Here is a 14,011-nt window from a genome sequence, read left to right as displayed (position 1 = left end):
CTATGTTAATAAAAACACATGAAAAAAGCTGCGTATATAGATCAAGTCCCTTTGTGAGTAAACCAAGGATCTTTTTTCCTACATTGCCTTGTTTTGTTATAGTGGGGGGAAAAAAACCCCTTCCCAGTATTCCTAAGCATTAAGGTGTATGGCACCTTAAAACATCTTAAGAATAGGGTGGCATGGTGTGGGGCGCCTGCGTGGCTCAGTCAGTAGCTCCTGCAACTCTTGATCTCTGGGTGGTGAGTTCAAGCACCACATTGGACATAGAGATTATTTAAAGTCTTAAGAATGGGACATGTGGGAAAGGCATAGCAGAAGAACCACTTGGTCCGTTATCCTAAGGGAGTGTGGTTCTTGAAAGAATTGATTTACATTACCTATTACATTATTAGGTTTAAAAATATCTTTGGTCTTTGGAAACACAGCTTGCATTCACTTGCAAGGAAGTGTGGTAGACTTATTTGAAACAATTAATAAGCATTTCCTGTTTACTTCACAATCCTGTATTACAGTAATGATCAGGAACCCCCAGGAAGGGTAGAGGTGGTTTTCTTAGTTGTCTGCTGGAAGCAGCAAACTGCCCTTAAAGAATCAGAGATTTTATTGACAGAACAGACTGTTTTCTAGAAGGGACTGGAATAACCTAGCAGTCATGAGTACAGACTCTGAATCATGTATCCATATAGATAAGATATAAATCTAACCTTGCCATGCATACCTATTGTATAAATCCAAATAAGACGCTTAATCTAAACTCAGTTTCCTACCTATATAAGCTCAGTTTCCACATATGCAAAATAGGAAAAATAACAGCCATCTCGTTAAGGTTGTTCTCAGAAGTAAATGAAATTTTAACTGATGCATTAAATTTCCCAGGGAGAACTTAAAAAATCAGATGGCTTTATAATCCGAATTCATAAAAGAATGGAAATGAGTAACTGTACCTCACAGTTCTTGAGAAATCTCATTCACTCCTCATTACACTTTTCCTGTTTATAATGTATTTGCACTTTGTTAAAAGGCCAAAATGAGTGAGTTAATAACAAACAAAATAACAGGTGATAGAAAGTTCTGGAGCTCTAGGCTTGCATTTTTTTTTCTTTTGAAGAATAAAGCTGTATTTTAGCACCATGTAGAAAGAAAAAGTGTGATAATTTGGCTTTTCCCTGCAGTTCATTTTTTACAAGAATCACAAGCTGTATTGGTTCTAATCATGCCCTTTATTCTGATGATCAAGTCTAATATCATAGTATTTTGGGAGAACATCAGAATCTTCTTATTTAAAAGCCAGGTTCACAGACTCTACCCTTCATATTACAGATGAGAAGACTGAGACAGAGGAAACCCTGACCAGCTCGGTCAGGCAGACAGAGCATAGAAGGTGCTGGCCCTTTTCCCCTCTCAGCTTCTGTGTGCTGTGTTGACAGCCAGCCCTCCGCTTCCACGTTCAGACCCAAGCCTCTATTTTTCCCCCACGAATAGTTCTGGGTCTAGCTGGGAGGCTTGATGGGTATAGGGTGGGTTGAACACTTCTGTATTTTTAACCGTAAGAGACTGGTTTCAGTTTTCCCAAAATGTTGCCCTCGCTCCTATTCCAAGCCAACAAAAAATCTGCACTTAAAACTTTATAGATGCTGGTGTTTCAGGGGTCTGTTTTGTGGAAACGCATAGCATCGTTTCAGTGGGATGCCTCATATAGAGGAGGGAAGTGTTGGTGTTACTGTTTCAAATTTACCATAAATATAAAATTTGTACTTTAGTGTTTAGAAATGGGAAGTGACTGGCCATGAATTTAGTTCTGTTAAATAGATGCAGTGTTGACAAAAGAGACACTCAATGTACAGTGAAGCATTTATATTTAGTGGGGCATTAATGTTTCTAAATATTTTGTTGCTCTCCAAAGCTACAAAATGATACTAAAGAATGCCTTATATTTATCAACTTATCAAAACCTTCAGCATTTAAAAAATACCATTTGTTATTTTATTCAATTCAACTTGGCATTTAAAAGGTACCTATTTCCTAAGGTGGTATTTTCTAGATGGTATTGTGGTTGAACTTGGTGACTCAACACTTATAAAACCGACAGCTTCCCCTGAAATAAATGAAGAAATACATACACACTGGAAATTTAGCCGTTCCATATCTTAGTGCACTAAAAACTGTTGGCTTTCTTTTTTTTTTTTTTTTTTTTTTTTTCTGTTGTTCACCTATTGAGCTGAGCCTAGCTGGAGAAGAATGAAAATATATCAACTAGTTGTACCAATTCATAATCAATAAAAAGCTAAACACTTAAGCAGAAAATATATCACAGATTTGTTCCCTAGCAAAGCAGCTATTTTTGCCTTGCCATCATCATCAGAAGCCACATTCTGACAGAAATCATTTGCTCGAAGCAGCCGTGATATATACACCCTATGTGGTCTTGTGGTTCAGATTTAGGAATATCAGCCACAGAGGGTCTAAAGGCATTGTGCATTAGTATGTATTGAGACCTCATTCCAGGTGGCCAGCAGCTGGACTTTTTGAAAATAAAACTTCCAAAATAAATGTGAAGTGCTTGTTTCCAGGCAATAAGTGTTACATTTAATTGAATCATCCTCCAAAATGTTATAAATTAGGCAGAAAAGGGAGTTTGCATATTTAATATATTTGTTTTATATTTCCACTAGTCAACAGAATAATGAAATTCCTTAACTACTTCTCTTTAACTTGCATGAAGAAAGCACGGTATGTTGCTAAATCTCTTTTCACCAGCACCGCGGAGAAACAACTTTAATCCTTGTTAGAAAATTGCCGAGTCTGGGACTGACAAAGAGCTCATGCTTGTTCCATTGTTAGTGCTCCCCGGCCCCAAGAGCAGAGCCCTTTACAGCTGCGTGGATCCCGCCCGGCTCAGCTGCACTATTTAGGAGAGGAGGTTTGTCAATTTCTATTGACAATGGAGAGAGTTTTTCAGGGCCTGTAGCAGTGCTGACACAGTTGGGGATCAATGCCAGCCATTCAGACTGCACCCTCTTTCATTGCTTTGGTTTGTTAATTCAAGACTAAAGGTCCACTGAGGGGGTTCAGGGTGTTTAAGAAAGCTGATGAACTGTTTAAGAAAGCTGATGAACTGCAAGCATTTATAGCCCTGGTGTGGCAATTTCCATAGTCAGTGGCAACTCCTGGCACTGAGGGAGCTGTGTCCTTGTTGACCCTCTTGTTATTAAAAATGCACAAGTGCTGCGCTTCTCAATATTTCAACAATCTTTCATTGTCAATACCACCTTCTGAGCCCTTCAGCTTGTTGCTTGCTCTAAAGATCTTCTTAGATTGGGTTTGAAAACTTCACCTTAAACACTAGATTAGACTGATGTTCTGTTTTCCGTGCTCCTGTTGATTTGTTGAACCTTCCCAGGGCTGGAAAGCAAGTAGCAGCTTGATGGGGAGACGGGCTGCTAATATGATTTACCAGTCTACAGTCATGCACAATAAGTGTGAATAAATACAGGGGTCTCACAGAGTCAACCCTAGCCTTTCCTTTTCTTTTATTTTTGCTTTAAAAGAAATATCTCAAGAAAATGAAGTGAGTAATGCATGCCCTTACAGGAGTTGAATGAACCACAAAAAGAAAAAAAAAGACATATTTTTTTGTTAAAGTGGTAGGCTGCTGTCATGGAGTGATGTAGAAAAAATGTAGAATATACACTTACTGCTTTATTCCTAAGTAGACCAAAGCAAAGAAAGAAGCAGTAATGCCATACCCATGACTTCAGTGCAGACCACAGCGCCCCTTCCTTGTCGTCCCCTGAAGGGAAAAGTGAATCGTCCACCCAATTGTTTTATAAAATTAACTTTTCCAAAATGAAAGGACATTTTCTAACATTCACACTTTACTGGACATTCACTCTTTTTGAATGCTTTTTTTCTTCGTAATGTTAAAGGGTTGGTTTTGTTTGGGGTGGGGGAAGATGCAGCCAAGCTACCTTTGACTTTTTTGTCAAGATATAAAAATGGGACCTACCATATTGCAGCACCCCAGAGAGGAACATGTCAATTCCAGCACCAGAAATAGGAAACTGCTGGAGATTTCCGTTTGCTTGTTTTGTTTGTTTGCTTATTTGTTTGCTTATTTATTTGCTTGTAGTGCGTGCATGTGTGTGCGTGCATGCGTGCGTGTGTGTGTGTGTGTGTGTGTCTATCTCCTCATATACAAGAAAGAAGCAGTCCTAGTGGGTTTTTTGTTGTTAGCTTGTTCTTAGTAACAACATAAACTCTGAGCAAAAGTACTGCTTTCTCTTTATTATTTGTTTGTTTTAGCTGAAAATCTTCAAAATGCTTTGACTTGGAGACCAAAAAATAGGCATTTGTATCTGATAGAATTATTTTTCATATAGAATGTTCCTTATAATTTGGTTGCCTTTAAAGCTAAGATGATGGTAAAGTAGCTTAAGCTTTTTTTACTTAAGAGTGTTTCTCTTTTTCTCTCTTTTTATAGTTAACTTCAGATCATTTGATTCCCAACTTATTTTTCTCTAAAGTTATAATTTTGGCATTGTGTTAAAGAAGTTATATTAATAATAAATTTCTGTGTTACATTAAATGCCCTTTTGATTATCACTTAATCATAAGTATCATTGATGTGTAATGGGAAAATGAGTTAAATTAATTTTAAATTGTGTAAGGATTTCTTAACATAAAGATGCATAGGGAGTAATTTTAAGAAAGGATTTTCATTTCCCTCAAATTCATACAACTTACAATAAATATAGTAACTTTATAGTCTGACAGATTAGCTAGTATGTTATGCTAGACCATATATCATCTTTTGTTTCCCCCAACAAAAAAAATATATTATCTCTTGCAAAAGGACTATAATTTAAGAGTTACAACCATTGTGACTACATTTTAGCTTTCAAATTATCTGGAGAGTGGTGTGGAGGTGAGGGTCTTAATTTAGTATATTCAATATCACCAATACCTGGGAGTGTTTATGTGTATTAAAATAGAATTCAAGAGGTTGAGGCTATAAATAATTTGAAATAAGGAAGTATAGGATTTAAATACCAGTAGAAATTAATATGTCAGCTGAAGTACTGAATTCATTAGCAGTTTATTTTTTTTTAAGAATTGAGGAGTGTATCTTATTTTGTAAATCTTATTTCTGATAACTTTTACAAAAATGTCCTGAAAATTAAGAAAGCAGTCATTAGGAAAGAGCAAAGTCGGGTACATGAGTAATATTTTTTTTAGATCCTAGCCTATCTCACATTTTAAAAACCTGAAACTTCCATTCATCCATGTGATATAATATTTAGTAAATCAGTTACTCATTTTAATTACCTTATCTCATTTTATGCATGTGTGTTCAGTGTATTAAATTAATAGAAATAAGTCTAATGAAATGTGAAACTAATTCATGTTTAATTTATGCTTAAAATACCATTTCTTATACCAAATTTTGTCAGAACAAGGTTAATAAATACGAGTCCAGATGAATTTCAGACTTACTTGTAACATGTGATGGTACTCTTAGAAATTGAATTTGTCATTTTAATACAGAAGAAAAATATTTTTTATGATTTTTTTCCTGTGTTTGAATACCTAAGACATATGTACCACACGTACATGATGTATTGTGTCACTGTGTTTGTGTTTACAAACAAGACACAGAATCCCTTTTCTCATGAAACTCTTGTTATTTCCTAAGTGCTGAATGGGCTTTGAGATTGATTTCTTACTGTTATCTGAATGAGTAGCATTATTAATTTTCCAGTACTACCTAAACCTAGTTCTAGCGTGTAGTGCTGAATCCCTTAAAATGTCACCACTAATGGCAGATTGCCTTTAAAACACAAAAACAAAAACAAAAAAACAGGAACAAATTTCTTCTTCTATACTCGTAGACATTATACAGGAGCAGGAAATTACATTGGAGAAGAATTTCAGTTTCCTTCTCAAGAAAGTGGTAATAAACAGAGGAAAAACTACGAACCCTCCAAAAACACTTGTAAAATGAAACCAATTCTTTCCTTTCATAATTTGGTCAACTGACATCTTTTTTACTCTTATAGACACAACAATTCCATCCTGAATAATGTTCCTTCCTCACGCGTCACATCTTTATTTTCAGTGGTTTTAAAACATCTTGGCAAATACTTAACGATACTAGGTAAAGGTGTGATTGAGGATGTCTTACCATCACTTCTGTAAAACGTTATTTCTAGGTATTGACTGCATGTGTCATGGCATAAATGTACTCTTTGATTTTTACATAACATACGGGCTAATAAGAAATTTCCCTTTGTAAGTAATTTACCTACTTTTTCCTGCTGTTTGGGAGTCCATTCAGTCCCATACCATGTATTTAGTGCCCGTTGTTACCTACCAATTACAAAGCAGGCCTCTAGGCCTGCAAGTGCAAAAACACGGTTTCCCTTGAATATGTTACAGCTGAAAGACTTATGTTAATTCATGTAGAGAACAGCCTAGGTCAACTTAGCAGATTTTCTAGCAAAACATAGAATTCTGTTAACAGGAAATTATAGCATTATTGACTTCGAGTGCTGATCTGTGGTCATTTCAGAGTGTTTCATTACCCCCTCATTACCGAATCTGTTACATGAATACTGCAGAGGCTGTTTTCTTTTCTGTTCTCCTCCCCTCCGCCCCCATCCTTCTTTCCAGCAATGGTACAGCAGTTCCATGAAAGTCATTTGTGTCTGGTTGGCTGATAGATTAGACCTTCAGCTTCATATTTACCAACTGAAGACGCTCATCAAGATTGTGAAGGTAAACAAAATGTGTTGAGATGTGAATTGCCCACCAAGCTATAAAGAATAATGGCTAGATATTGACATACAAGAAAATTGTATGTGACACACCTGAGTGGATGTAAGTACTTTAAAAACATCACTCTCAGCAGTGCTATGCCACTGTTTACTTCCATTTTCAGTTAGATTATCAAGTAAATGTAAATTTTTCTGCACTAATAAATAAAAGATATTTTATCAGTAGTCAAATTTTAAGACAATGTACACAAAGCCTCTGGCACATTTACCTGATTGTAGTAGGTCCACAGTAATTTCGTCTTCATTTTCTTAGGTAAAGAAATATTTTCTCCTCCTGATACATTTGCTTCATGCTTATTAGGATCACATATGATTATGAGGACTTTTTTTTTTTTTGAACGTGCGCACATGCATGTACTCATGTGCAAGCTGGGGAGGGGAGGAGAGAGAGGGAGAGAGAATCCCAAGCAGGCTCCACGCTGTCAGCATAGAGCCCACAGCCGGGCTTGATCTCACCAACCATGAGATCATAACCTGAACTGAAATCAGGAGTTGGTGCTTAACCAACTGAGCCACCCAGGTGCTCCATGAGGGCTTTGGAATTGTATTGGCCTACAGCATAAGGAGAGTGTCCGTTATTTTGTCATATCCTGACACAAAAGTAACATTGTCATTGCCTAACTTCTTTAGAAGCATGCCCCATCTGACACGTAAGAGATGTCAGTTTGAGTGTTGGGGAACATCCCAACCAACAACAGGTGTCACATCCCTTAAGGCCATTTTGTCTTTTGCTCTTCAAAAGAAAAGGTAATAACACACGTATTATATTTATTGAGTATATTTATTTACTTAACGTGATTTTATTAATATATATAATTATTTAACATGATTTTTCACACTCCGTAATTCTAATGGAAACACAAAATTTGCTCCAAGTGTAACTTTTTCCTAAAATTGAGACAAATCCTACTTAATGACCAAAAACATAACACTAAGCTATTGAGAATCAGCTGTTCTTTTGAAAAGATGACCTTCCATTTTAGTGCCATTTGTCAAATGCAACATACATATATATATATATACACACACATATATATATATATACATATATATATACATACACACACATATATATATATATACATATATATATATACACACATATATATATACATATATATATATATACACACACACACACACACATATATATACATATATATATAGTGTGTGTGTATATAGGCACAAATATGTATGTTTATATTTATGTGTATGTATGTGCATATGCGACACACAGTAGTTCTCAAAGTGTCATTTCTGACTTATATCACCATCACCTGGGAACTCATTAGGCATACACATTATTGGGCCCTACCCCAGACCTGCTGAGTCAGAAACTCTGATTCTAGGGCCCAGCAATTTATATATTAACAAGTCCTCCAGGTGATTCCGATGTTAAAGTTTGAGAGGAACTATTGCATTACATCATTAAGTTTTAACCACATTAAAATATTTTCCATCATTCTCTAGGTTCCTGTAGTCTAATTAGAATACAGATTATTTTGTGCCATAGACACACAGGTTATCACAAATTAGAAAGACCCATAAATAGGAAAGTTCTGTTCTAAAGTGAGAAATTGGCAAATCTACCGGAACATAGAACCAGACCTATAATGTCACAGTAATAGCAATCATGATTAGTCATAAAGAACAAGTAAAATTATAGCCGCCCACTAATTTTTAATACCTCTGAACATATGACATTTCAATGGAAAAAATAACTTTGGTCCAGAACACTTCTTACCAGGTGTTATTTGTTTTACAAAGAAACCGAAAGTGCACAATAATACGTTCATATTTGCCTTCGATTCTGCAATGTTACTTTCTTGTTCTATTAATGTGACTTGGAGAGCTTTCAAATGAAGTTTGTTTTTCATAAAAGAGAATCAGAATCTGTGTATACCTTCTACATATATGTGTATGTTGAGGTTGCAGTCTGTACTGTGACTAATATTGGGATTAGCTGCTTACCTTACAATCAGTCATATTTTCAAGTTAACATCTATTGCATTCAAGATGTCAGAAATTACGTATTCAGCTGATTGGCATTTTTGGCTGGATTGTTAAGCTCTCTACTTTGTTTTTAGAATAAAAATCTCTATTTATTAGCCCATCATCTTTCAAAGTTCTTCCTCTTCTCATATTCACACGTCATTACAATTAAAGATCAAACACCAGTGAATATTTTAGCAGAATAAAATGATAATGTCACGAATTATGCGGTGGCATTTCCATTGTACTCTACACCAATCAATTTATCTTAGTTTAACATATTCTTCATTATGGCTACCAACAGTCAAGACTGATAAATATGGAAATAAATTTCATGAATATATTTGATTTTCCATGCTTTGTTTTTCACAGGCAGGTCCCCAGACTCAGCCAATGCTTTCTTTGGCTGATACATTTTATCAAATTGTAGAGCTTTATATAATAATTAAAAATTATTATTTTCACAAAGAAAATCAGGATGAATTAATAATTTAATGTTTTGATTGTTTCCTACTTTGAGTATAAACAGACTTTAACCAGTTTCGTACATAGATTCATAATTCTTCAGAACCTATATGGTTATATTTGTAATGTTCATTTTTCAGTGAATTTAAGAAGCTATTAAATAGCACATGTATACAGGGGTGCCTGGGTGGCTCAGTCGGTTAAGTGTCCAACTCTGGCTTTTGGCTCAGGTCATGATCTTACGGTCATGAGATCGAGTCCCATGTCAGGCTCCACAGCATGGAGCCTGCTTAAGATTCTCTCTCCCTCTCCCTCTCCCTCTGCCGCTCCCCTGTCCACTCGCATGCCTGCACGCTCTCTCTCTCTAAAATAAAAAATAATAAGTATAAAAGCACATGTATACAATTGCGAAGGCCCCTGAGTAGGCTTTCCTTCCATCCACATCTCCCGGTGCTAGCCAGCATGTTACTACAGAGTAGTGCATTCTACCAAGGAGCCAAACTGCTAGTTGTTCTGTTTTTTTACTCTACAGGCACAGTCATTCTTCTCTGCCCACTGGAGACCCAGATGCCACCAAGATGTATATTACAGCCTACTTTGGCCCACAAAGACACTTAGATACGAATCAGTTCATTCATGTCACTCGCTGAGAAGAAAACAAATTCCACTAACAGATTCACAGAGAGTTTAGGGCTATGAAATTATTCGCAGTTTTAACATCGGAATGATTTATTGAAGGAGGGGGAGAAACAGAATCTTCAAAGTGGCGGATGGATTTGTGTTCTCCCGAGTGGCCCTATGACATTTAAAAGCAGTTAACGTAGATCAGCTGCTCTTACTAGGAGATAGGAAGACAAGTGAACAGCACCCCATGGCAGGCCCTTGTCTTAAATAAGAACTAAGCAGACCTTCATTGCCAGCCACAGAGGATGTCCAAGGGCCAATAATATTTTATGAATTCTAAAGAGAGAGAGAGAGATCACAAGGATACCTGTCCTGCAGCTCCCCTAACTACCTGTTGCTTGGTGATAAAATAAGGCAGTAGAGTCTTAATTACACATAAATCAGAAAGCAGATTCACAGGACTGCAGATCTACAACACAAATCTGTCCTGGCCAACTTACTGACAATTAAGCTAAGTCTAAGAAAAGTCAATTCTAATAAAACAAAAAAGCAGGACTTCTAAACTCAGTATATAATTGTTAACGGAACAATATTTCATATCAGATGCATTATGCAATATTTCATGTCAGGTACATGGAGTAATTTGTGTACTTGACATAGTTTTAATCAAACTGTTAAACAGTTACAGTATTGAACACAAATCTCTGGGGTAATACTACTGTGTATATTAGTTACCAGATTTTCTGGATAAAACTTACCCTTCAGAGCCATTCCCATGTGTTTTGATGCAAATTACCAGAGGTTTTGGTATAAGAGAGTGCCACCTTAGTAATAATGAGATTAACACCTTAGAAAGAGAATATGAGGATAGTGGGGTGTAAGTATCTTAAAATATTAAAATGTAAGTAAAAACAGTTTTGATCATTTAAGAAACCACTCTCTGAATCAAATTTTTATGGGCTGTTAAGATACCTCTGATACTCCACAGCATTTCTCACCATTCAGTTTATTTTTGGACAGGTGGTAGACTTTTCAAATATGAATTTTATTTATAACAAGTAATGATCCAGATGAGAAAAAAATTATTCACCCTCCATACTTGCTTTCGGCATATCACTTCTTAAACTTATAATGATACTATGGGGCATACATCAGATTAAAAAAGACAGGAAAATGTGAAAATACCAACGGCCCCCACAACCTTGTAATGATTTTGCTCCTTCCCCGAAATCTGTTAGTAAACCAGGTGTGTATATCAAGGGGATTAAGGTGCTATTCATCAGCATTTCCTACCTGATATGAATAAGTACCTTCAATGAAACTGTGTGAATATTAAAAGTTTCCTTCCATATATCCTGTTGAACGAAATCAAGCATGCCTTCATGTTAATTTCCAGCTATTGGAGTCGTAATATTGGGCCAGAAAGTACAACATTCCTTCTTACTTGACTTTTTTCATCTATTAAGTGTAAAGCAGACAACAACAAAAGTACATACTAGAAACATTTAGAACAATGGTGGCATGTTGATACTGATACTTGAGGCCAGTCCATTAAAATGTGAATGTTTAATATTCTAAATCTAACACAGGACAGTAAACAAAATCTGGAAAGATATTTAGCATTAAAAACAGCCTTAGAAGTGACTCTACACAATGGGATATCTTCATTTGTGTTTTGTTTCCACACTGAACTAATTCTAGATTTTTCCCACAATTTAAAAAAAAAAAAAAAAAACTAATAAAATTCCAGTCCTGTTTAGTCTCAGAAAAAAATCTTATATGAGGAAAATTGCACATAAGGGGATCAGTGAAATAAGCGATGCTTTCTAGGTGACATATCTTAAGTGCCACAGAACCCAGAATTCTGTTGTTCCTGTCCTTGTTCTTAGGATTCATGTTATAAACATTAACATGACGTTTGTTCTATTTTTGACATATAATACATCAAATAATAGACTTTTCACAGAAAATATAAATACATGTTGTATTTATCATCTGTGGAAGCTTTCTACCAGAATTTTGACACTTCACATTCCAAGGGAATTTCAAAAGGAAAGGGCAGAATTCATCCAGACTTCTGGGTGTACACAAATTTTTAACCGGTGGTACATATAAATAAATGTTGTAATTCACAAATGCTGAAAATGCAAACTTCTTTTACTGATAATAGGATTAATTATCTCCCTCCACACTTCCCCCAAAAAGCTAATACATTTCATAAAATGTGTTTTTCAGTATTAAAGGAAAGACATGTCAACTGAAAAACTAAGAATTCCTTCATTTAAAAATGTACATAAGTGCCTATCATTTTACCTTGTCTCAAGCTATCCAAATAGTAAAGTTTGTGCCATTAGCAATATTTTTCACTTGTCATCTGTCAGAACATTTTGATCTATTCAGAGTCATTCTACTTTGAAAAGCAGGATCCGAGGTCTCATTTCTTTTTCTCCCCAGAAATATACCAACAGGTTGATTGACATGGGCAGCTACAATCTGAGTCCATTAGTGAATTGTCCCACATTATTTTTGAAATGCTAACTGAGGCTACATACGGACGTCCATCCATACAATTCGTGAGCTATCTAAGCAAAGTCTTTCTTCTTCTTCCAGAAAACCTATAGGGACTTCCGACTTCAGGGTGTGTTAGAAGGCACACTGAACAGTAAGACCTACGATACTCTGCACAGACGTTTAACAGTCGAGGAGGCTACAGCCTCCGTCTCGGAAGGAGGAGGACTTCAGGGCATCACCATGAAAGACAGTGATGAAGAAGAAGGCTAATAACTCCCAGCTCTGTGGGAGGAAGGAGGACCTTGACATTATTTTGTACCCTGTCCTTGTAATTACATTGATTGTTTGGACCAAATAAAAAAATGCTGGTATTTCACTCCACATTGTAAAGAGTGAACCTGGAAGCAGAGTTAAAGGGGAAAATGGCAAGTTTCTTGGTTTGGGGGGATTTTTAAAGATGAGTCTCTTTTGTGTAGTTTGACCTAAAATGAGCTTTGGCTTTGTGATTGGAACATAACTTTTTGGTTTTTTTGGAAGATTTGACTTTTCCGTCTGTAATTACATCAAAGTAGTGTCCTGTGTGTGAAATGAGATATGTATTTCTCATAATGTGACATTGTGAGAAGAAGCTACTTGGATCACTGTGCCAGCTCTATTGTGCCCTTGTTAAAGTGGTGTGTATTTAATAGTTTATCATTTATGTGTGAGGGGTTTTTTTTTTTGTAGTTAATTTGCCATTGTTGTGATGTGTGTAAAAACTTTAACCTCTGTTCTTAGTATTCTGAGTTCATCTGCAGGCTTCAAGGACTGCCAAACCCAAATATAGACTAGACTATCCATCAGCTTGTGTCTTGTTTTATTCTGAACATTCCTCCTTTCAAGTGTAAGAAAAAATCCCAAAGTGTAAGGTAGTAAACGTGCTGCCATCAACATACCATATTCTCCTACTTCTAAGTGTAACAGCTTGCAGGCAATAAAAATCTATTTGGTCGAAACCACTCCTGTATTTATTAGACTTGTGTAAATTAAATGCAGTAAAAAAAAAATGTTTGCAGTATTATAAAAACCCCAACAATTTGTCTCTGTGTTTTTGTGTTTTTGTTTGTTTACAATCAAATGAGTAAAAGATTATCAACAGTGCTTTTGCACCTAGAAGGCACACACATTTGTTAAAAGAGTAAGTTACTACCACAGTCTATTTCCATAGCAAAGGTAATGTTGACTACATACTCCTATGCGTTATTAACGTTAGCAGTGTTAACTAATAAAAAGTAATACTAGGAATGCTGGTAATTTAACTAGCAATTGACATATTAGTTAACTATTATATCTTCTTCCAAAATATTTTCTTACCATAATTTTGAAAAATAATAGTGTTATACTTTGTAATTTCTCTGAGTTTTAATTTTGTATTTTTTCCTAAAATTCATATTGTGCTACTACATCCATTCATAAATAATCTTTGAATGAGGTAAGTTAACACAGAATAAGCAGAGGTATCCCTGAATTTATGTAAACTGTAGTTCTGGAATTTTGGAAGTGAAACCGACTTCTTACACCTCCAAATTCATTCTCCTGTGTTG

General features: G+C 35.7%; 1 protein-coding gene across 6 annotated transcripts in view; it reads left to right on the top strand.

Moving 5' to 3' along the window:
• CADPS2 (calcium dependent secretion activator 2) overlaps nucleotides 1–13,505 on the top strand; it is a 667,593-nt gene extending 654,088 nt beyond the window's left edge. For 5 of the 6 annotated variants that reach the window (XM_081795061.1, XM_081795066.1, XM_078440056.2 and 2 more), the window contains 2 exons: nucleotides 6,673–6,777; nucleotides 12,528–13,505. In XM_081795061.1, coding sequence (XP_081651187.1) covers nucleotides 6,673–6,777; nucleotides 12,528–12,698 — 276 coding nt within the window. In that variant the 3' untranslated portion in view covers nucleotides 12,699–13,505. The remainder of the gene's footprint in view (nucleotides 1–6,672; nucleotides 6,778–12,527) is intronic. The other variant, XM_081795062.1, reaches the window with a different exon arrangement.
• Nucleotides 13,506–14,011: the final 506 nt, after the last annotated feature.

This window comes from Panthera onca, chromosome A2 (assembly GCF_046562875.1).
Source record: "Panthera onca isolate mPanOnc1 chromosome A2, mPanOnc1 haplotype 2, whole genome shotgun sequence".
NCBI classification, from domain to species: domain Eukaryota; kingdom Metazoa; phylum Chordata; class Mammalia; order Carnivora; family Felidae; genus Panthera; species Panthera onca.
This window is presented reverse-complemented; position numbering and strand designations above follow the sequence as displayed.